Raw genomic sequence first — 22,652 nt, 5'->3', positions numbered from 1 at the left:
GAAAGATTTCTAGCTGACAGCGTGACTCTCAGAGATAAATCCTCCCTGGTAGTTTACAATCGTACACCAGCTACTACAGCATCTCGTGCACCTTCTTGTTTGCATTGACAGAGGTGATGGTTCACCATTTAGGGCTCAGCACCCTCCTCCTCGCAAGCCTGATTTTAAGCACGGCCGTTATCTGGGCCGGGTTTCTGACTGACTTTGTCCATGGCAGAGCAGCAAGCATCCGTAATGCCTCCTTGCATGGCCATTAACAGCCGTGGTATAATCACCCTCAGTTCATGCAACTGGTCCAAATCATCCAAGCACAGAGGTGGAAGGGAAGTATAGTGCAAGTATTAGAAAATCCTTCAGAAGAACAACCAGTTGCCCAGCTCCTTATTAACCCTTTCCACTCCCCTATACTATGGTTAAAACCTCAGTAAAAACGAGGGTGAATACCAGCATCCCTGTCTCCCATGCTGCCGGCTGCAAATTCTGCAACACTGGTGAAGCTGCAACAAGTTTTGATCACCTGAAACGGCTGCGGGGACAGCACCTGCCCTCGATCCCTGCTCACGGAGGGACGGCTGACATCCTCTGCCCCCACCATTCACATTTGGCTGTGAAAACGTGCTTAACAAAGAGGTACCCAGGTAGCATTGAACACGTACGGCGTGTGCTGCTGCCCAAGGAAATCCCTTTCCAGAATGACGGGTTATTTTCTGCTACCAGCCTCCCAGCCCAGAGGGGCAAAAAAGGGCAGGGACAGAGGCGACTTTGGCAGTCACTCCTGCTCGCCTTACAGAAGCCATCCCCATCTGATTTGGTCCTGCAAGTGCCCAGGGATTTCCGAAAAGGTTTTCATCCTCACAAGGAGCAGAATAGCCATGTAAGCTGGCCAGGGTGCCCCAGACACCCCCTGCCCTCCTCCAGACAGGGCTGTCAGCCCCACGCACACAGACACATTCCCGTGGCACCCAGAAAAGACGCCGATGCGAAGCATTCCCTGACAGAGGAGCACCCGGGGGGAGACTCCAGCTCTCCGGCTCCTCCGACGGGCTGTCCCCTCGCTCCCCCGGGGTGCCGGCACGGGGCCGTCCCACCCCGCAGCACCCAGGGAACCCAACGCGTCCCGAAGAGGAGCCCGGGGTGCCCGTCCCAGCCGGGGGTCCCCGGGGTGCCCACCCCACGTCGGGGCGCTCCGGGAGCCCTACCTTTCAGGTGATGGTGGCGGGCGCGGTGCAGCCGGCCCTGGCCGCCGCGGGGCAGCGCGGGGATGCTGGAGAAGCGGCTGCCCATGGCGGCATCCGAGCCGGGCCGAGCCGAGCCGAGCCGAGCCGGGCCGGGCCGGGAGGGCACCGCGAGGGGTCTCTCCCGGGGAGCAGCGGCGGCGGAGCGGGCTGGGATGGGATGGGGTCGGATGGGATGGGGTCGGATGGGAGGCTTAGGGGGGTTTAGGGGGATGGCAGCTCTCCGCCCGCCCTCCCGGCCCCGCTCCCAGCCGGCCCCATAGCCCCGCGCTGCCGCCGCCCTCCGCGGGGCCGCGCCGGCTCCGCTCGGCTCCGCGGCGGCTCGGTACGGCGGGGCGGGGCGGCGGCACCGAGACCCCCCCGCCGCGCCCCGTCGCTATGGAGACAGATGTTCCGGCCCCCCCCTTCTTCTTGACCCCCCCCCAACGGCGGGCAGGGGGTGGGGGCACCCCTGGAGCGACAGGTGGGGGGTACGCGGGGACCCCCGCGGCTCAGCCGCGGTGCAGGGAAAGGGGTGGCCGGGGTCTCGGCAGCGAGCCGCCATCCCCTGGCATCCCTTCACATCCCCCGGCATCCCCTGGCATCCCTTCACATCCCCCCCGGCATCCCTTGACATCCCCCCCTTGCACCCAGCAGCACCAATCTCCCCTTGGAGCAGGACGCTTGAGCTGATGTATGAGGAACGGACATCTCAGGGCCAGTGCCATTATTCCCCTCCCCAGCCCCCCCAAAAAGCCACCTCGTGCAGCCGCACACCACCACCTCCCTCACATCTGCAAGGTGGGGAGATGCCCCACAAAAGCAGCTGGGACCATATGGGGCAGCAGGGTTCCCTTCATCCTCACCCAGCAGCACCTAAGCCATAAAGGGATTTTTACTGTGAGGAGCACCACCCAGGACCTGGAGGAGTTCAGGAGGTACCCACATTAAAATAAATCCCCATAGGATGCTCGTCTACTGTGTATTTGCATTAACTTTTCTTCTTGAGACTCCTGGTTCTGGAGATGCACACACCTGCAAGCTTCATCTGGGGTTTCAGTGAATGCTGAAGACTGAGAACAGCTTCAGTTCAGCTATGTCAGGGCTCCAAAATGTCATCTTCCTTCCTTCTGTTGAATGAAATTTCTAATGCTGTTTCTTTCTAAAAGGTGGTTTTGTCCATCTGTCCATCTATTTACCTCCACTCTGCCACTTCCTCGTAAATACAAGAAAAGCTCTTCCTGGTCAGGGACCACATGTGAACATTTTCAACATTGAAAACAGCTATGGCCATGATTTCCCAACCCAAAAAGCCAAAAGATCCCCTGTTCTCTGAAAACACTTGATCTGCTGCTCAGACACAAGCTTGTCAATGGTGGGTGTTGCTGGTGTGTTGGGTCCACCAGCAGGCAGCTCGTGAGCAGAGGTGGGACAGAGACTGCAAGACTGAGTCACATCTTTATTTATATCCTTTGTGAACACTACTTCGAGACAGCTCATCACAGCGAGCTCACAAAGAAACACAAGACTGGATCGGGCATTAGACGGGCAACTCCAGCTCCTGCCCCCTCGCCACACAATGTCTTCCATCCTGCTGAATCAAACCGTCTGCAACCAACAACAAAAAAATCCCCATTCTTTCTCATTTCCTTTTTTCTATTCTTTCTCTGTGCCTGTCCTTGAATTGTAAGAGGTCTTGAGTAAGGACTTACACTCTTCTGGAAATCTTGTTCTATATGGTAGAAAGAAGCGTCATTGTAAGGCAAATTATAATGGAAAGATGTCTCTTCTCATTGGATAAAAGAGATCATGAAAAATGATATTTTTTTCCCCGAGTTCTTAACTGTAGGCATGGTGGGCATCTAAATAGCAGCACAGGGAACATCTCTGTGCAGTCACCCATTAAACCACAGGCACTCACGCATGCATCATGCCCGCTAACTGCGCTGTGTGATACCTCGCTGTGTGCTGGGCTCGCTCCCAGAAGGACCAAGAGCCTTTCACTTCCACCAAATCCAATCTGAGTTGTAGGCATCAGGCACCAATTTAATCCTGGGACCATAGCACGAATATTAAATTATACCACACATGGCTTGTAGATTACGTCCTCAGCCAGGTCCCTGCTACCCCTGGGGAGCCGTGGTAAAACACAATTCCATCAGTGGAAGCAGGAAGCCGTATAGATCTGCCCTAGCAACGTGCTCAACTTCTCTGAGGGGTGGGCTTCGCCTCGCCTCACACCACAGGCTGTCATTAACACTGTGGGGAGGAATGCAAAACAGCACCAGGGTTTTGCTGTGATCATATCTTGGTTCACTTTATCAAAGAGTATTTGAATTTGCTCATGGCTCTGCTTGGGTAAGGAGTGGGAAGGAGGGGCTGGTGCTGTCCTTGCCAACTTGTGTCAGTTCTTCCCGCAGAAAATGTTGAGCAGGGTGAGAAATATGCTCTGTGATCACAGGGGCCCTTGACAGACAAAACAGGATCATACTGATTCTGGGTTTTTGCTTTTTTCTTGTGCTTCAGCAACAGGGAACACTGAAACAGCTTGCCAGAACTGCAGGACTTCCATGCCCGTAAGTCAGGATACTGATTGTTTCTTAGCACCAGTAGTATCAATTGAACTGACTAATTAGGGATGTGCAATTTCTTGGTACCAGTCCTGTCAAGGAGTGGGGAGGGTGTGGTGGAGAGACAACGCTGTGTGATAGAGCAGAGCGAGCTTGCACTACGTTATAATTCCCTTCCACCTTCCGTACCTGTGCATAGGCAGCTGACCACTGATCTGCAATCCGTGCTGAGAAGTCTGTCGGGACAATGCAGTCAATCCATGAACTTCACCTGAAACGAGCATCAGCTCTGGGAGAGGTGTTAACATTGTGATTGTCATCGTGAACGAACACGAGGAGAAAGCCACAGCGCAGTCACATCTGCGCATGAAACAGCATCTGCTGCCTTTAGTCACGACAACACCCATGAGCTCTCTACCCAAAAGCCGAGTGCAAGGATGAGCTCCAGCTGTTCAGCTCGGGCGTATGTCAAAGAGGAGAGAGACTGGATGTGGAGGAGGATTAGTGAGACGGCTCGAGGGTAGCATCTACTGTCACATGCAAAGAGAGCTTGCCGGAGAAGGATGGCCAGGCTGTCACAGATTTGGTACCCAGGCACAATTTCAGACTATGAAAAAGGCAAGATCAGATGAAAGCACTTGCATATAAGGACTCTGGATGTTTTGAAGAGATTTCTAACTCCGTAGCGCTGTGCAGCAATGAAGAAAATGTAGTTAAAAATTCCCTTTGCAAAGCCTGTGTTTGTGCCTTCTAGGCTCATCACCCCTCGAGGGATTACACACAAAACCAGGCAACCACAAACAAGGAGTAATTATGAAGTATCACATGAGCAGGAGTACACACGAAGCCATAGCCAGAAAACAACAGATTATACAGCAGCATCCAGCACTGTCTTGGAAGATATATCTAGAAATATTACCTTAAAGTGGAGAGGCTGATGGTGCAAATCCCCATTAGCATTTATAAAATGCTCAGTTTAAGACAGCAGTCAGCAAAAGGACATCATGACAGGTGATCTTCCAATTTGGCATTCCTTCCCTGAGACAGCTAAATCTGAGGTCACCTTTCTCACAAGAAATGTAGATATTTGTTTTTTTATGAGTGAGATAGGGAAAAAGTTTCAATCTTTCATGACACACTGGCTCTGCAGTGTGCAGACTAGGAAAACATGTTTTGCACAGCCAGCTTAATGTTTCAGATTAGTTCTGTTTGTTTTCTGACCTTTACATTAGCAGTTCTCCCATTCGTCAGCACAGGACCTGCACGAGAGCAGAAGCTGCTGCCTGACCTTGAAGACAAGATGCAGAAACACAAGTAGTACTTACACAGTATGTTGGTGCCTCATATATACACAGATATCCGTCCTGGAAGCCACAGGAAAAATCATTCTCCTGAGCTGATGCTTGCGCAGCCCTGCAGGATCTGCTTCCTAACAGCACCAGACTTCTGGAGTTGCTTTTCAAGGCTTTTCAGAGTCCCAGCTCCATCCTGCAGGACCACAGGCCTTTAGTTAACCCTGACTGCCAGCATCCCCCAGCATGACAGAGTGCCCCCTTTTCCTTTTCTGTAGAAATCAGCCCACTTGCATACCCTGAGCCTCTGGCCTCTTTCCAGCCCTGCACCCCACACTGTGCAGTTCTTTCTGTCTCTTGCCCCACAAGCTCTGGCAAAGTCTGCCCTAACCCTGCTTGGCTCTCATCCCCATCTCATCCCCAAAGCCAAATGGTACTTCACGTTTCCAGAAAGGGAGAACTTTCAGAAGAGGTAGAGAAGCACAGAGAGACCACATGAACTTTTCTTATTTACTTTTCTGTTACCCCAGCCCTCCTACATTCCTCCCCTCATGCCTCTTCTGTAGCTGCTAGGTTCAGATTAACCACCTAATAAATTTTCCATCAAGCAGCTTCATGGAGTATGTTCACAGCAGTGACTATTTAGAAGGCATTTTCCATAAAAGTAAGCAAAGCTCTTTCATTTCCCATATTAAAAAGTAATGCAATCCCCTGCTGCAATGCCCAACAGTCAGTGTGTGTCTGTGTGGGGACCGCTGCTGACCACAATATCCAGCATCATCTTGCTCCAGTGTGACAGAGGGCATGAAACTCCACTCCTGCACTGCAGGAGCAACTCAGGGTTCTCCCACAGCACCATTTTCAAGATCTACGCTCTGACCTGAAAGCACAGAGTGACAGCAGAGAACTCACGCTCAAGAGAAGTTACTGCTACAACAGTTGGTCTCCCAGTTAAAAACAAGTGCCTGCTTTCCAGCTCTAAGTTTGCGAACTTGAACCTCCACGCCTTGCCCCATGTAGTGTCTTCGTGTGACAGATGAAGGAGCCTCATCCTCTCACAAATCTCCCCATGCAGGTTTTTATGGACCCAGATCAAGTCAGCTGCAGAGATGCCTTTATCTTATCATCTTTTGATTTTCCATTTCTTTCACTTCATTGGTGACTTCATTCTCTCTGAAGCTGCTTGTGTGAAAAGCTTCATACAAATCCAATAACTTCACTATATGAGAAAGCAAGGAAAATAGCAAAAGTAAGAGAACCACTTCCTTTGGACAATTGCTTCATTTGGGAAGTTCCATTTTAATGAAGAAAGTCAGTTTGGATATGGGATGGAAGTCATGGTAAGGGTCTGGTCCCTGTATTGACAAGCAGAACCCAAAAAGTTTTGCATTTTTATCAGCCATTTTCAAAGCATTGCTTACGTTTGCTATGAACTAGGCTCAAAATTAATGCAATGAAGATAATTATTGATCAAGTAGAATAAATAGGGTGGTTAGAAAATATGGATTTCTCCCACACTTACTGGTTATATTTTTTTGAGCTCTGGCATGCACATCTCACCTATAGCCTTGTAAGACTTACCTGAGGAGGGTTTAGCTCACCTTTCATTCAAACTTCTTGTGCTCCCCACACCGGGGAGTTTGGCGGGGCCTGCTGAACCCCACGTGTGTATTAGAGCAAGCCCAAGGCTGCTTCCTCCCACAGAGGAAAGCTCCCAGAAGCAGAGAATAACCATACTGCAACACATTTGTGCCATATCCCAGAAGCCCAGATCTTACCACTAAGCTGGGGCTTACATGAAAGCCCTGTGCTGAGCAGAAGTTATTTCCAGGGGAATCAGCTCCTCCCTCTTTAAAGGGTCCTTTGATCTACAAGAGAAATCTAACAGGATTTTAGCATAGTTAATAATCAGGTCTTTGATCTTCCCTTTGGATTTTCACTGTCAGCCAGACCGAACCCCCACTTCCAGCAGCACGAAGCAGAGATCCCTCCTGGCACATTAAGGTGAATTTACCAGCTCCACAGATTTACCAGCATTGCAGGGTGTTTTGTTTTGTGTTTTTTTTTGTTTTTTTTTGTGTGTGTGCCCATTCACTTCACTTTTGGGTAACTTCTCCCTCAACATTTTTCTTTGGTCAATAGACCTTCCCTTCAATCTCTCTTTGATGTCATGGTCAAGACAGTGGATATTTCTGATATGGCAAAAAAACTGCTGTGGAAGAACAGAGTTTGAGGGATATTTCTCTATACCTCTATATCCCACATTCTTTGCAGATCTAAATGGGCTTCTGTTAGAACAGGAACAAATCGAGACTTTGATGACAGATGCCGGTGCCAACCTCATACCTCCTTCCTATTTCTGCATCTAAATATTTGCTTTTAATTAGATTTACTGCCCAAATTAACAGCAGAGGTGCTCAGATTTCTAATTGGGTCAATGCTAGCCAGCTTTACATCATGCTGAGAAATCATCCTCCTCAGGATGATACTGGAAAAAACAAACCTTTACTAAATATGGTCAGTTAGAAAAAAGGCAAGTGCCTTAAGGGTTATGTCTAAAAGTGCTTGACGTCCTCAATGCCTAAAAATGTGGTTTGGATTATCAAAGGAAGAACTCTGACACACTACTCAATATTCATCTGCCAAGGTATTAAGGTCTTGACCCTACATGTTGTTTTGCCTACAGGTGGAGTTATTTTATGGTAGTATTTCCCAGCCATACTGCACATGAGGACTGGTGACGTTTTTACATCTTTTTGGTCCAGCTCCTTCCCCTCACAGCATATTCCTCACTGGATGGGCTGCAGAAAGTCCCTGGCCCCACTCCTAGCATGGTGATGGACGATGGACCAACCTAATCCTGTTCCTAACCAGACCTCTCAGCCTTTCCCCATTGGGTTCTTGGACAGCAGTACGGTTTCACGGCCTCTAAGGGTTACAAGCTCCAAATAAACTTCAAGCAATGTGAAAAATCTGGATTTTTACTTCCAATTCCTCTACAGTCTGCAGAGCCCCAGGCAGCAAACAGCCCCACAAAACCACCATGCACCATGTCAAAAGCTGTACTGAACAGCCAGACAAGTTAGACTCACCCTTAGACTGATCGTAGAAGCAGGATGCATCCAGTACTTGTCTTCCTGACCAGCTTCCATCCAAGCTGTCCAGCCCCTGTGTAGTTCCTGAAGCTGAGCACCACCTTCAGAGGTCCCCAGACAGTGCTGACCATGTTGCTTATTAACTCCCTAATGGCCTCTGTGGGGATTCCTAAGCCAACTTCACTGAGTTTGGCTGGATCTGAAAAAGGTGACCTGGAAATGACAGCAGTCACCTTCTCGTCCCCATCTACAGAGGCTGTAGTGCTGGTGGCACTGGATGTGCAGCTTGCTGGTAGCATCTAAAGTCAGTTTTTCTTCTTTGCTCTGACTCAAATGGTAGGAACCAGCCGGAAACTCAGAAATGTCAAGTTTAGTATCATATAGCCCCTTTGATTCTCAAAGACAATTTGTAACGCATTCATGACAGAAGCACTTTTCACCAGGAGACTACTATTGGGGACTGCTGAATTCAGCAAAACAGGTGCAACTATTTTTTTTTTTTTTCCAAGGGTACAACCCTGTCCCAGCAGTGAAGACTAACCCCACAGGCAAACGTCAGCCTTAATTTTGGCTTGACAGCCAGGAAGAGCTAGCATGCATTTCAAAACTAATCTCAAAATGCACATCTAAACCCAGGAAGAACAGAGGAGAAGCACAAGTCCCCAGCAGGGCTTATTTGAATAATCTTGCTGACAGATCTGTTCTTTTCTCAAAATTTCCAGTCTGCACAAAGGATCACAATATGAAATCAGATACTGTCACTGGGTTCTGATAAACGTGAACATAAGGACTAAACACTGCCTTCCTCTATGAATAAACACTTCTAACTGCACCACTCACATTGTTCACACTGTCACTAAAATCCTGCAGGCGGCATTCTAGCCTTGTGACTGAGCATTATCCATCATTATTCACTTCACGAACAGATATAGATTTGCAGCTCTCACTTACTGATGAACATATTCCTGACATTATTATCTCTTCTAAAAGTCTCTGCATGAGTTATGCCTCCTAGATTCAAAAGGCAATTTTGCTTCTCTGCCTAAGAATTAATGCCAAGATTTTCACTGTCTCGAACATATTTAGAAAACAAATCCCCCTTTAATTTTAAAGTTGCAAGTAAAGGAGAAGCTGCCGCACTGTTAGACTAAATTTTACAATGTTTAAATGGCTGTCTGTTAAAAACTTGCAACTCTCTTCCAATCCGAATTTGCTGAGTTGCAAGTTCTATGCCAGTGGAGCTCATTAGATGTTCTTCAGTTTGATCCAGCAGCCAAAGAAGACACTTACAAATTATCATTCCTTCATTCAACCTTCTTCTCCACAAACTGAACAGGTCAAGGTCCTAGTTACAGTCTTGCTAGCAGTTAAGGCGAACTGCCAAGATAGGGGCCTTGCTTCTATGTAATTCTTACAGTTCTTACCTTTACTTTCTCCATCTTTGCAATAGTCAAAACCCTTTAGATTGGAATCTAGCCTCATTTTGGGAAGGAATTTGAGAGCAAGAGCTGGGGTTGCAATGCTTCTATCTGCTTCCAGAGTGCACTTTTAGCTAACGGAGGAAGCAGGCAATGAAACAGTGATTATGCCAGATGTAGAGATTGAGAGTTTGATAATCTGAATAATCCAAAATACAGCCCCTGCCTTGCACTTATATGGCTAATCGTTCCGCTCTGCTGCTCAGGTCAGAAAGCGACGGCTCAGAGCCAGCAAACATCAGAGCGAAGTCAGCTCAGGGCGCTGCTCGTAACCAGCAGCAGCAATGCCGGTTTGCGGTTGTTTCATGGCCACCTTTTGCTGGCTTGGTTCCCCCAAAATCAGTTTAAACCACACAGAGATGACTTACTCGCAACGAGCAAGGGTAGCTCTTGGCAACAAATGCAGGAGACCAGATGGGAGGAAGAAGCTGGAAAAGCGAAGGTAAATACCAGAAAGCGTGCGGGGGCACCGAACGGGCTGAGCTGAAGGTGCTGCTCCAAGGCTGGGAAATCAGCTGCAAGAAAAGTGCTTGTCCATGAGCTGCTGAGGGACACCAGCTGAGACCTCAGATAATTTCTGTGGGGTCACTACAGCACGGTATTCTGCAGAGCAGGGCTGCCATCAGCCAAAGAAAAAGGCAAATTTCATGAGGTTTAAAGACAAGAAATGGCACAAAGGGACAAGTGGCACTACAGAGAAGGAAGGGGAAGAGGCAGGGGGTGTTTGCCCATATAAGGTCCTGATGAACGGAGAAAAATACATTTACAACAATGTATTTAATGCTGAATGTGGTACCAAAGTCAAGACACGGAGCTCCTTGGGAGGTTTAACACAAGACAGCTCAGGGGCATTCAGAGCTCTTGGAAAAGGCCCATGCTCAGAGCATTGTTACTGCAGATGGAGCCTGATGGAGCAGAGGGTGGCAATTAAGAAGCCACAGGATCCGATCATCCTTGACGGCGTGATGCTAGCTATTTGCTTCAAAAAGGCAGGAGTTGTTGGACAGAGATAGGAGGTTACTAAAGGGAGAGTGAGGAGATTATTACCCTCTGCAGAATACCAGGCACAGCACATAATTATTGCCTGTGGAATCACAAGGATCTAGCTTGAGGCAGAGGATATGGGAAATTGCAATGTGCCCTAAAAGACCATTACTCTGCTAGGTCCATGACTATCTGTATTCAGGTAGGGTTATGAACTGCAGCCCATAGTTTTGTCTTCCAAAGGTATTCTGTGCTCTGCACTGAGGATCAGGACTGAAGGGGGCAGAGTTTGTTTCGTGAAGAACCAGCTGTCTCTGGGGACTGGGACGGTTGTTTGATTTTCCCCACACAGTTTCTATGAGACTACCTGGTGCTTTGGATGAAGTTTGTTTTCTTGGGATTTCTTTTTCTAGAAACATGCATGAATTATTCCTCACAATTGTACACATAGGGACAGTGAGCAGGGACATGCCAGAGGCCAGTCATGCAGCAGTGAACCCGCAGCAACCTGCAGCCACCTCTTCCTCCCATCTTACCTCTGATAAGCTGTCAGAGCTTGAGCTCTGAAGCTTTTAAGCCCAGAAGCAGGGTCCAAAGTCAGAGCCTGACAGAGAGAAGAAATAAGAATTAGGCAGAGAAAGAAAAACTGTACCTTTGAGTCTGAACACACTGATCTCCCTAGGATTTGTTGGTTTCTTGTTTATCATGGCCAAGCATAGATGAGATCTGCCCCAAGGATCGTTCACAAGTCACTTGTCATCACAGACGGTCTGCTGTTGGTGAAGGGGAGAGACCCCCCTGAGAAGTTAAGGCAGGCTGTTATTTTCCTGGGAGAAAGACAAAATTGCTATAATCAGATAACAGCGCTTGTGTTCACCACATTCTGGAGACACCCAGCACTCTATAAATAACATAAATATACACAGAGAAGAAGATTAATGATGTGAGAAGGTGGCTTATGTACACAGAGAAAGTCAAGACAAGACAGCCTCGTGAAACAAGACTCTAATTTCGCCAGCAGATGAATTGCAGCTACTCTGAAGCAGCAGTTTTACATGCTCCGGGGTGTGTGTTTTAGTTCCAGTGCCCTAGCTTCTGTAGGGGAATGAAACAGCATCTTTATATTGAAGTGAGGATTTTACTTAGGATCAGAAACCCACTACTACTCTGCAGAGGAACTGATGCCCAGACAACCTAACATCTGAGCTGTTACCTGAGCCCCAGATCCCTGGAAAAAAACTTTTTTTTTTTTTTTTTTTTGAGCAGCTAAGGAGAAGAGCTACGAGAGAAATTTCTAATATTTGCCTGGATGATTAAGATGTCCTCTTCACAGCTTCTAAACCATCCTACTCTTGCTAATCCTGAACAAAACGCCTGAAAAGATAGCTCTTCTCCAGCAGTCGGAGCTAGGCTGAGCCAAAGGAACCTGTAAGACAAGAGAGATTTCTTATCTGGAAGAAAAGGCTTTTAGGAACCCAGCAGCAGCTCGGGGCAGGGGATGCCCGTGCCGGCAGCGCCCCAGCCCGGCTGACAGCACTGCAGCCGCTCGGTGAGGACCAGGGTGGTTAGCAAAGGTTGGGACTAAGGGCTCCCGATGAGAAACAGCCGCTGTGTTTCTCTGTGGAGAAATGCCGTAATGAGCTGAGCTTTCTGTTCGTGGCTCGCTCTGAGGCCAGGCTGGAGCCAGCACTGGAGCCTGAAGGAAATCTGAGGCAGGGAGAGAACCCAAACCCAGACCCCAAACAGACTACTACACCTCTGTGTGATGGTTCACACCTTAGAAAGGCACATATCATGCCTCACCACCTGCACAGCCTCCTCACGTAGAGGTGGCTTATTGTAACTATCACTGCAGCCAAGAGTGAGTAACTACACAGGGCACTGGAAGAGCACATCTCCCTGCTCACCCCACCACGAACCATGGACACGGGATGAACTTTTACCCCTGCAGAGAGGGATCAGATTTTCCTGCAGCAAGAAGTAGTCTGTAGTGTTTTGGTTCTGATGTCTCGATGCATATCCCACTTTTCTCAGGAAACTCCATCTCCTGTTCTGTGGTTCACAGTGCAGAGGAGTGGAGGCCATCACCTTTAGCAGCACCCAGCCCTGCCAGAGGGATCGCTTCCCTCTCAGCTACCAGAACAACCTCTGCAGTTTATTCACAGTGCATAAGAAGTATTTAACGCTGCTCTACCACACTTTAAGCCCAGAAAAGATTTACAAATCTTTTAAGATTTTTAGCTTCATAAAGATTTGTAGTTGAGATACACATATAAAATGAGCTCAGGTGTACCTAGTGACAACCACGCTTATGCTTCAACCTCTAACACCATACTGATGGCACCAGAGTTCAGGCAGTTGTGTCACTGAGCGACAGCACAGCGGGGACAGCAGAGCTGACGTGCCCGGCCCTGCTGCTGAGTGCTGGCCCCATCCTGGGATGCTCAGTGCTCCCAAAACATCCCCCTCTTGCCTCTGAGTATGATCGGACAGACCGATGGATGGCCAGGAGGAGCGTAGGATCCCTGCTGCACGCTGAGCTCAGGCCGCGCAGCACTCATTCTTTTTCAACATGCTGTTACTGATTGGCGCTGCCTGCCCCATAAGCCCAGGCATTGCTTTATGTTGAATAAAAAAATTATTTCCACAGCTCTTAGAGCCTTTGCTCGAATCCCTTCCATCCTCCCTGCTCTTTTTGCTCTGGGTGCAAACAGCCACAGCTCCCCGTTTATAAAGCCCCTCTTTCAGAGCCCGAAGCCTGACCCAAAACCACAGTCAACTTTTTTTTAAGGCCATGGTTAAGTATTTTTTCTTGTGGAAAAGAATTGTGAAATTTCCTGATAAAACTTTTTTTCTGCCTTTACAAACGCCTTCCATTCCTGACATGTAAGAAGTGATACAATATTTCTATCACTAACAAAAGGTCTGTCACGTTATTCAGTTTCTCATGAACTCTCACGTCATTATTTGTGGATCTTGGAGGTATTGGAGTCAAACCTGATCACAACCAGTACAGGTGGAGTCATGTTATAGTAACTTATCCATAGCCACAGTAGAGTTATAAGAAATCTGTGCGGTGGCTCATATCTTGTAAATACAAGGGGCTTATGTGGTAATACAGCTGGTTGTCGCCCAAGCTGCAGGTAACTGACAACAGAAAGTAGTTCTTTATTTTCCTTGATCTCTCTTCTTCATTGCCAGCATGGAAGAATTTGTATGGAGATACCAAAACACAATTTGGAGGTTATTTTATAAAACCATATTTTAAATCAAGCAAGATTTTATTATTTTACTGTCATTTTAATGTAACAGTCAGGAGAAGAATGAAAGCAAACCAGCCTGGGCACGGGATGTGAGCACTGGCAGCCAAAGCCCACACCTCCAGGGCTCTCACACCCACCAACCAAGAGATCCTCCAGACAGTGGCAAGAAATACAGCTGCAGAATCAGCTTTTAGCCATGACTTACCAGAGGATCCTTGGTGAATTAACACTGTAGAGACAGAACTGGTGGCTTAGAAGACAAAAATCTAGCTACTGAAGGTCTTGCCTGAAGCAGTGACACCAGTGCAGGACCACGTCAGCCCTGAGAGCTGCCCAAACTTGAGGTTACCACACTGAGCTGGGCTCCCTCACCCAAGCCCCTTTTCCTCCTGAACACCTCAGTGGTTTCTGTGACACCTCTGCACACCGAAGACAAACTGCTCTATCAAGAAAAGTTTGTTATCAGTGGTTTTCAGCCTGCAAACTGCAGGTTCCCCAGGGCCAGAGCCTAATTTTAAGAGTCTGAGAAAAATAACAAGGAAAGCTAGTTAAATGTCAGCAGCCTTAAATCTGCTATCTGGAGTTTGCACCTCCCTTAGAAAATGTGCGAGCATTATCAGATCAGAGAAGTCTGAAAATCACTGAGCCAGGATATTAAGCGATCAGCCTGATTCCCTAATTCTCTGCCTTATTCCCTAATTCACTCCCAAGATGAGAAGAGACTCCATCTAAAATGAACTCACCGCAGCATCGGTTCGAAGCCAAGCAGATAAATGAACCTGCAAAATGCTCTTTCAGTCAGAAATTGTGTGAATTAGGTCAAGGTTGGGATAATGCAGAGATCAGGAAACAGGGCTTTCACATAAGCCAGAGAGCTAAGCTTTAATGGCCAGGAGAGCAATATATAACGAGCTCCTAAGAAGAAAAGCACAAAACTAATCCATATATTTCCTCACTGGCACTCAGCTGCATGTTGGTGCTTTAACGAAGTTACAAGGCAGAGCACAGGAGCATCCAATCTCCAGAGAATGTTATTAGTGAAGACAAACTACATTTCACAATGCTGCCGTTATTTCTGCTAGCATCTCTTTAATCATTTAATGGTCATTACTCGTTATTTGCTTAACCTGGGGAGAGTGCTCAGCTCTGCAGAAATACTCAGATGTGGATGCTCCCTGCCCCATGGAGCTAACAGTGCTCTAGTTTGTCTCTGCTGTCAATGAGCTTGCACACTATTTGGAGGGAGAAAACACTGCCTATGTCCTTCTTCATGTGCAGCTGCAACGGAAGGTGGTTTCTTCCATGATAAATCCAAGATGCTGAAAGATTTCCAGGCAGCGAGGGGTAAAGTCCTCTGCCAGCTTTGCATTTGTTCTGTTCGCCTGGACGAAGAAGGCAGCGATGCTGCTGCTCTGCTGTCCCCAGAGACAGGACCAGAGCCCTCCTGCAGCGACTGGGAGCACCCAGCTGCTCTTGCACCCCGGAGGTGCGGCAGGTTGCATGCGCACATGGGTGCGGGAACACAGAGAGGCCGAGAAGAGGAGCAGTCGCTGGGTGCCTGCTGCTCCTGGCTGCACAGCGTTCGCTGTAACGCAGTGCTGGCTGGAGGTGGCATCCCTGCCTGGCAAGTAATGAGCCAAGAAATTAGGAAGGAAGAGACATTCGGAGCTAAATTGATTTCACAGCCATCTCCTGCGGGCTGGTTCTTTGCTCCTGGTTTGCCCCAGGGTAACCACAGGGCTGGCAGCAGTAACACAAGAAGGAGTGGGGTGATAATTTGGGCTCCTGGTACACTGGTGGGGAGGAACCCCTGCTCCTATTGGGAACAGTCACCACTGTGCCCCCCGGGTGGGTGGCAGGGTTGCCATGCATTTGCAGATCAATTGCACAACCCCCCTTGATTAAGGGAGAAAAAGAAGTCCATTTTTTTTGCCCTTACATCAGCCCAGGAGCAGCTGATCATTCCATGCAGCAGTTTTCTAAAAATATTTTGCCTGAGGCAGACATTCAGGACAGAAAAAAAAAATCAGTCCATGTAATTAAATAATTTGACAAAGTTATAAACAACTGCCAGTGGCTCCTAATGAGGTAACTCAGCACCTCCCACACCATGGGTGCTGGTGGCAAAGGCCTTTTTCCAGCAGAGCAAGCCTTGGGTGAAATGTCTGCTCCCCAGGTACCAGCTCAGTCCTGGGGCAGAACAGGCACCCAAAGCATGCACAAAGCCGACTGCATCATCCTGCTGAGTTTGTCCTACTTAAAATGAGCAACATGAATTTTGGTGGTGAAATTATCCTCTTCCCTAAAGTAAGAAGGCTGTGATGGACTAAAAGCTTTCATCTATACAATGATGATTTCCCATGCCCTGTACCCTGTCTATCATCTCAGGTAAAAAGCCCATGCCTGCTATTTTACAACCACAAAGGAATAGGGAAACATGTCCTTCTCCCTTTCCCAGTGCTCTGATGTGCTACACTGCTGGGTCAAAACCAAAGGGCTGTCCCATGTGGGCACACAAAGGGTGCACTGAACTCCCAGTGTGGTCTTGGAGATCAGCTGCCAAGGAGCAGCTGCCTAACTCAGAGGACCATGCCCGAGTCAAATGAGCAAGATGGATAATCAAATGTGCTTGGTTTTGGAAATCATTTTGAACATTTGTCCATGTTTAGCAACTTACTTACCTTCAGGGTTCTTTCTCTCTCACCCCAGGAAGCTCCTTTTGCAACAAATGGAGGAATATTCCCTCCTATGATTCAGCGACCCCATGTCTCAGCTCAGAGTTACTGGCAAGACCCCAGCTCACAGCAGAGGCATCTTTTATGGACCTCTGACATCCAGGCCAGGAGACTATTCTGGAAAAGTAAAATTTCCTTGTTGCTTGCGGTGCCCAGAGAATGCTTCCTACTCTTCTTATATCTTGTTGTCCTGAGTTGTAGGGCCCTATTTAGTCTTTCCTAGGTTTTTGCCAGGAAAGCTGGAAAGACAAAATAATTTCTTTAAAGTAATTGTTCTACAGAAAGGGCACAGAACTTTTCCAACCCATCAGCACATAAATGCAAGCCATTAAATGAGAAACCCAACAAACATTAAAGCACTTTGGAAGCTGGACAGGCTGCTTCCTGGCTAAAAAATCACCTGCAGAGTTCAGCGAGGGGTCCTGATGCCGTATGATGGCAAAATGCAAACAGTGGCTGATTAGCCACGGGTTTTTACTGCTGATGGATGCACTTTAACAATCAATTCCATTCGCTAGTCAAGGACAACACAAATATGATGGCTGGTGCAACTGTATTTCATTACACTAATTGTGCAAGTTGCTGTTTAGACTGGAGGAGACGACACGATGACCCTGTGAGTCAGCACGCATTGCACACCGCTCTGCGTGCCCATGAGCATCTACATACACGTACCCCTCCCTCCCTATGGAGGTGATCCCACCGAGGCAGCCTGCCCCACAACAGGAGCAGGCATGGGCAGGAACCTCAGCGCTGGAGGCGAGTGTCCTGTGGTGGAGACGGGTCCTCTCACTCTCACCTCTGGAAGTCTGCGCTGGGAAGAAACCTGAAAGGTGTTCAGATGAGAGCCAGAAAGAAAAGTGGTGTGGGATACAGCAGAATAGAACTGAGATAGCTCGTGGGATAATGAGTTGTATTTATCCATGAAATAAAACTTTTGAGAGGAAGGGAGGAATGGTCTTGGGGATAATTAAAATGGCCCATGACAAGAACATGATAACACAGTCCTGTGGGATAAATGAGCTCACTTGGAGCTTTCTCATGCTTTTTCCATGATAGCTGCTGTGATTGCACTGTGCTCTCTGACAAGGAATGAGAAGGAGCCCCTCCACATACAAACTGCCCTGTGCAGCTCATGCTGGCTGCAGGATTTCCAGTGCACACTGAGCCAAAATGCACATCCAGTGCCAACGATGCCTTTTCACTGGCAGGCAGAGCCACACAACCCGCAGCAGCACAAGCAGAGGCTTTAGAAGCAAACACGTATGAGCTTTCCCTCCATAAAACTCTTACACAAAATGGCATCTTTTGTCATTCACCAGCTTTGTGACAAGCATCTTATATGGGAAATATGAGCTGCCACAATGCAAGGGTCTCGGATGTGAAGGTAGGTGTGCCACAAATGCCTCCATGGTACAAAATCTTTGCCATGAGGTGCCGTTCCAGGCTTGGAAAACTGTTAATCCTCACAGCCTCTAGACTGCAGGGATGGTCCTTTCAGCCCGTTTTCATTTAGGGAAATCTGAGCTAGAGGTGATAGTGTGGGCTGAAAGCCAAGCGTGCACTCCCTGCCTCCTCCCTGCCCGCTCAGGGCTGGGGATCTGCTTGGCCAAAAAGAAACAGGGAGGCAGAGGTTGCACAGATGAGCAAATTGGACTCTCCTGGTTTCTCCCAGATGATTAATTTCTTGATGGGGAAAGGGCAGCTCCCGGGCATCTGCTGACAGCTCACTGCTGTGAGTGAGCAGCCCTGGGAAAGGAGGGAGGGACCAGTGCTACTGAAGGCTGTCACTGGCTGGCACGTGGGACAGCCATGAAAATGAAAAACAGGGCAGAAAAAACAACCCCCAGAGGCTGTATCCATCTGCTCACCTAGAAAAGCTACCAACCCAACAGTGAGAGACAGACCTGTGGAAACTGCGTGCCCTCTTCCATCCTCATCATCCCCCAAGGCAGCAGAAAGGGGGAGGAAAGGAGACAGACTGTGCTGGGCAGCCCAGGGACTTCCCAGGAGGAGAATTGGCCGAAAGAGAACAATGGATCGTTTCCGGATGATCTTCCAGTACTTCCAGTCCAACTCGGAGTCTGTAATGAATGGAATCTGTGGGCTGTTAGCCCTGGCCAGTATAAAGATTTATACCTGCTTTGACTTCAGCTGCCCCTGTCTGCCCCAGTACAACATGGCCTACGGCTTGGGGATCCTGTTCGTGCCCCCCATTGCCTTCTTCCTCTGTGGCCTCATCCTCAACAGACAGTCCCTGGTGATGCTGGACGAGTGGAGGCGGCCGCAGGGGCGCAGGAGGAAGGACCTGGCTGTCATCAGGTGGGGTTTGCAGTGGGAGAGGCTTCCCCCCTCCCACCTCTCATTTATCCTGTCTCTCTCTGTATCTTTGATCCTCTCAGTCACTTCTTTTCCTCTGAACTCAGTTCCCAACACCGTACCCCACAAGCCCAGGCTCTGGGGCACTGTCAGTGCTTCCCAGGTGGCCACAGCAGGCAGAAAGGCAGCACCACAGCCCTGTCCCCAGCAAAGGAGGGCAGGAACATCTTGAAACAAGCAGCTACATTTATGCTGCCAGCCTGGGAAACAGCGGTGCTGCCTGTCCCTTTTGTGCACACATGGGTTTTCTCATGGGGCTTATATGTGCAAAAAGATGAGGTGTTTAAATGTGCAGAAAGTGTGGCATTTCCATCACAGCTTTCCTTATCAACAGCACTGTGATTTCCCTCCCCTCACCTAAGTTATTACAGACTTACACAGGGTGAGGAGAATCAGCTTCACCCTGTTGCAGACAAACCTTTACCCAGAGCACAGGTTGGCACAGAGCAGGGTGAGAAAGGTCTCTCAGAAAAGGATTTTCAAAGTAGGAAACAAAAAAGCCCTGTTGTGCACTGGACCAGACCTCACTGGGGATCAGCCCCAGCGAAGAGACCCCAGAGCAGAAGACAGGGTAGCTGGAGTGGCGTGGGGGAAAGCTGTGCATCTGCTCTGGGAGAGCTGCAGAGCCCAGACAGCCTGCGTCCACCAAGGCTCCAGGCAAGGAGAAGGCTCTCCGCATACCTCCCCTCCCGTGTCTCCCTCCTGCTCCAGGTACATGTGCTCCTCCATCATGCAGCGAGCCATGGTTGCCCCAGCTGTCTGGATCGTGGTCGCCCTCCTGGATGGCAAGTGCCTGATCTGTGCCTTCAGCAGCTCCGTGGATCCTGAGAAGTTCCCAGGCTTCACCAATGCCACCGTAGAGCAGGCGCAGGAGCTGCTTGCCAAGGTGCCCTGTAAGGAGGACGAGCTGGTGGGGAACAGCATGTCCCGACGGGCAGTGTCCAGGTACCTGCGCTGCTGGTCCCAGGTGGGTCGCTGCCAGCACAGCCCAACACCCTTGAAATGCTCAGGGCAGGCATCCACTGATCCCACTCTCCTTTGATTCAGCATAGCCTCACCGTGGTCCTGCTGCGACCAACACTGCTCTTTGCTGCCTTGTGCCCCCAAGTGTTGCTGCCCTCGGTGATGATCTTAGAGTCATCCAGATAAGGGAGAGAAAGGAAGGAAAGGACTTCTTAGTTAACTGAATTTTGTTTCTAGAAGAGCCAGCGACTTCTAAACCCAGGTAATAAAAAGCAAGTAAGAAGTAAGGAATATTGGGGTCTCCTAAGGCCCTGTCTGTTCAGGGTCAGAAGACCTTTCTAACCTTGCACGCAGGACCTGCTGCTTCAAGGACCGTGAAAGCCAAGAGAGATGAAAGTAGTTTGCTCTGGAACAATGAGAGAAAGAGACACCTGAAGCTGGCGTAGGTGGCAGGTGAATGTCCTGGAGATTAGTACGTGCCATCAGGGGAGCACTGAAGTCCCCTTCATATGGGGCACTCCCATGCTCAAAGCAAACACTCCAGACCCACTTTGCAAAGAGTTGTTCTGCTGAGCTGCTGATGCACAGATAAATGTCATAAATCCACCTCCCCAGTACTCCCACCCTGAGCGCAGTTTGGGATGCTGGACTGAAGGGACGGATTGGGGACAGTAGTCCAGATCTGCAGCCATGCAGACTCCCTGTCTCAGTGATACAGCCTGTGCTGCCTTCGTGTTGTTGCTGATCCTGTTCCTCTGCTTATTTCTAATCATGCAGGCCCTCGGCTGGAGCATTTTGCTGATGCTCATCATAGCAGCTTTCCTCGCCCGCTGGCTCAGGCCTTGCTTCAACCAGGCTGCCCTCCTGCAGACCCGGCACTGGAGCAACTACATTGACATTGAGCAGAAGACTTTTGAGGAAACCTGCTGTGAGCACAGCCGGCTCTTTGCTCACAAATGCATCCTCCACTTCTTTGAAAGCATGCAGGAAGAGATCAGGCAGCACAGCTTCGACTTGCCTAAGGAGGAAGATCTTCTACGAGGCATCACACACCAGGATCAGGTGAACAAACTTCTGAAAACATGGTATTATGAGAAACCTCCCTTGGATGTGAGCCAGGCAACCCAGAGACATCCCCTGGGCAGAGAGAGATCTCTTCCACCCTGGGCAGGCAGCCCCCGTGCCCAGTCCAAATTCCCCCAGCACACCAATGTGTAAAGGGGGTTTTGTCCCAAAGACACCAAAGCCTTATCTCTACCCAGAGCAGTGCCTAGAAGACGGAAGACATAGGCACCACTGTCATCCTCCAGAACCCCAAACCCAAAGGCTGGGCTCTGGGGCATCCAGCAAAACTGCCCAGCTGAACTAATGAGGCTCAGCTCCAACAATCCCAAAGTCCCAGACTCAGTCACCATTCATGACATTTCTTATCCAAGGGCTCTGCATAGCACTTGCATCATCTCCGAGTTTGCAGCTCCTTACAGCTGTGATAAAACCCTTCTGGCTCGAGGAAGGATTTAACCGAGGCAGCAACATGTGGATGGACACTCAAACTGGCTGGAGCAACAGCTCCAGAGAGGTGTGAGCAGCTCCTGCCCCTTTCAGCAAAATCTGGTTGGGAGAGCCAGCAGTGCTGACACTGAAATGAAACTGGCAACTTTTTTAGTACCACACCAACAGGTTTACTCAAAAGGCAAACCACCTCCTACATCTTCCCATCTGCTGAGCGCTCTGGCTGCCCCCAGCCCAGCTGCCAAGTTATTCAGCCTCACTCTAACAACCCCTTGATACTTCCAAGCATTTTCAAAACAAAATATGGCAACATGCTGAAATTAAAGGAGCTGTAAAGAATTAATTGAAAATATTCCCAGGTAAGTGTCCCTGGACTGAGCTGGGTTTGCAGAAGGAAAGGAGATGGAGGCATTGATTCACATACCGGAAGCCGTGGGAACGTGCTGGGGTTCAGGTGGCTGCTGCAAGCACCAGCACTGTGCCATGGGCAGGATGCAGCAACTCTGCCTGAGAAGCCTGAATCTGGATTTTAAGCACTCCCCCACTAGATTTTAGCACAAACCAACCTACCCAAAGGATAATTTCACTGAAAACAGACAAGGTGAAGGAAGTACTCAAACCCCTCAACATTAAACAACTGCAGAACACAGGAACACTTACTTGCCAGCATCTGAACTTGAGTCACTTCCAAACTACTTCACAGTGAAGTCATACCACCAGGGTTTTACTGTACTGAGAAGGCACCACCAAAGAAGCTAGCTCATAGGGTCACTAAAACTATTTCACAGAGGCGGTAGAAAACATGAAGAAAAAGCAGCCTACTGGGGAACACTGAGTCCATTTCACCACAGCAGAAAAACACCCCCAGACAACCTGAGCCTCAAACTCCCCTGGGGAGGCAATTCCCCACAACTCCTAGTGCTTCCTATATAGGAAAGGTCAAATGATCCACACCTGGCAGATTTCACTTAACAAGGATGGAGCCAAGAGGCCTTGTGGAATAGGCTTGTCTACCTGGCTTCAATGTTTTAAGGTCAATTTTTCCTTATCAGTAGTAGAAATAACCTGACAAGGGGCTTAGTGGTTAGAGTTGACCTAATTAATTAATACAAAAGGTGCACAAGGGTCATATTTCTGTTAGTCATTCTGAGAGGAAAATTGGTACAG

The 22,652-nt window shown here is 48.9% G+C and overlaps 2 protein-coding genes and 1 long non-coding RNA gene across 6 annotated transcripts in view; 1 reads left to right on the top strand and 2 right to left on the bottom strand.

Moving 5' to 3' along the window:
- The window catches only part of NEURL1 (neuralized E3 ubiquitin protein ligase 1), a 153,871-nt gene extending 152,312 nt beyond the window's left edge, over window positions 1-1,559 (bottom strand). Inside the window, exon 1 of the mRNA XM_083845074.1 lies at window positions 1,200-1,559. Coding sequence (XP_083701200.1) covers window positions 1,200-1,284 — 85 coding nt within the window. The 5' untranslated portion in view covers window positions 1,285-1,559. The remainder of the gene's footprint in view (window positions 1-1,199) is intronic.
- Window positions 1,560-2,043: 484 nt separating this feature from the next.
- On the bottom strand, window positions 2,044-22,652 carry LOC310902631. 4 transcript variants are annotated; one of them, XR_014586853.1, is made up of 7 exons: window positions 22,146-22,652; window positions 19,692-19,901; window positions 17,307-17,457; window positions 14,640-16,870; window positions 8,169-11,237; window positions 6,855-6,957; window positions 2,044-6,295 (listed from the first exon to the last, which is right to left on the bottom strand). It is a non-coding gene; the product is annotated as an uncharacterized lncRNA (long non-coding RNA). The 4 variants fall into 4 exon arrangements; XR_014586854.1 differs by lacking the exon at window positions 17,307-17,457; XR_014586855.1 differs by lacking the exon at window positions 19,692-19,901.
- On the top strand, window positions 17,469-21,620 carry CALHM3 (calcium homeostasis modulator 3). Its single transcript, XM_083844473.1, has 3 exons — window positions 17,469-18,953; window positions 19,722-19,977; window positions 20,751-21,620. The coding sequence occupies exons 1-3, from the start codon at window positions 18,667-18,669 to the stop codon at window positions 21,189-21,191; spliced, it is 984 nt and encodes a 327-aa protein (XP_083700599.1). The 5' UTR covers window positions 17,469-18,666; the 3' UTR covers window positions 21,192-21,620.

This window comes from Anser anser, assembly GCF_964211835.1.
Source record: "Anser anser genome assembly, chromosome: 7".
Taxonomy (NCBI): domain Eukaryota; kingdom Metazoa; phylum Chordata; class Aves; order Anseriformes; family Anatidae; genus Anser; species Anser anser.
This window is presented reverse-complemented; position numbering and strand designations above follow the sequence as displayed.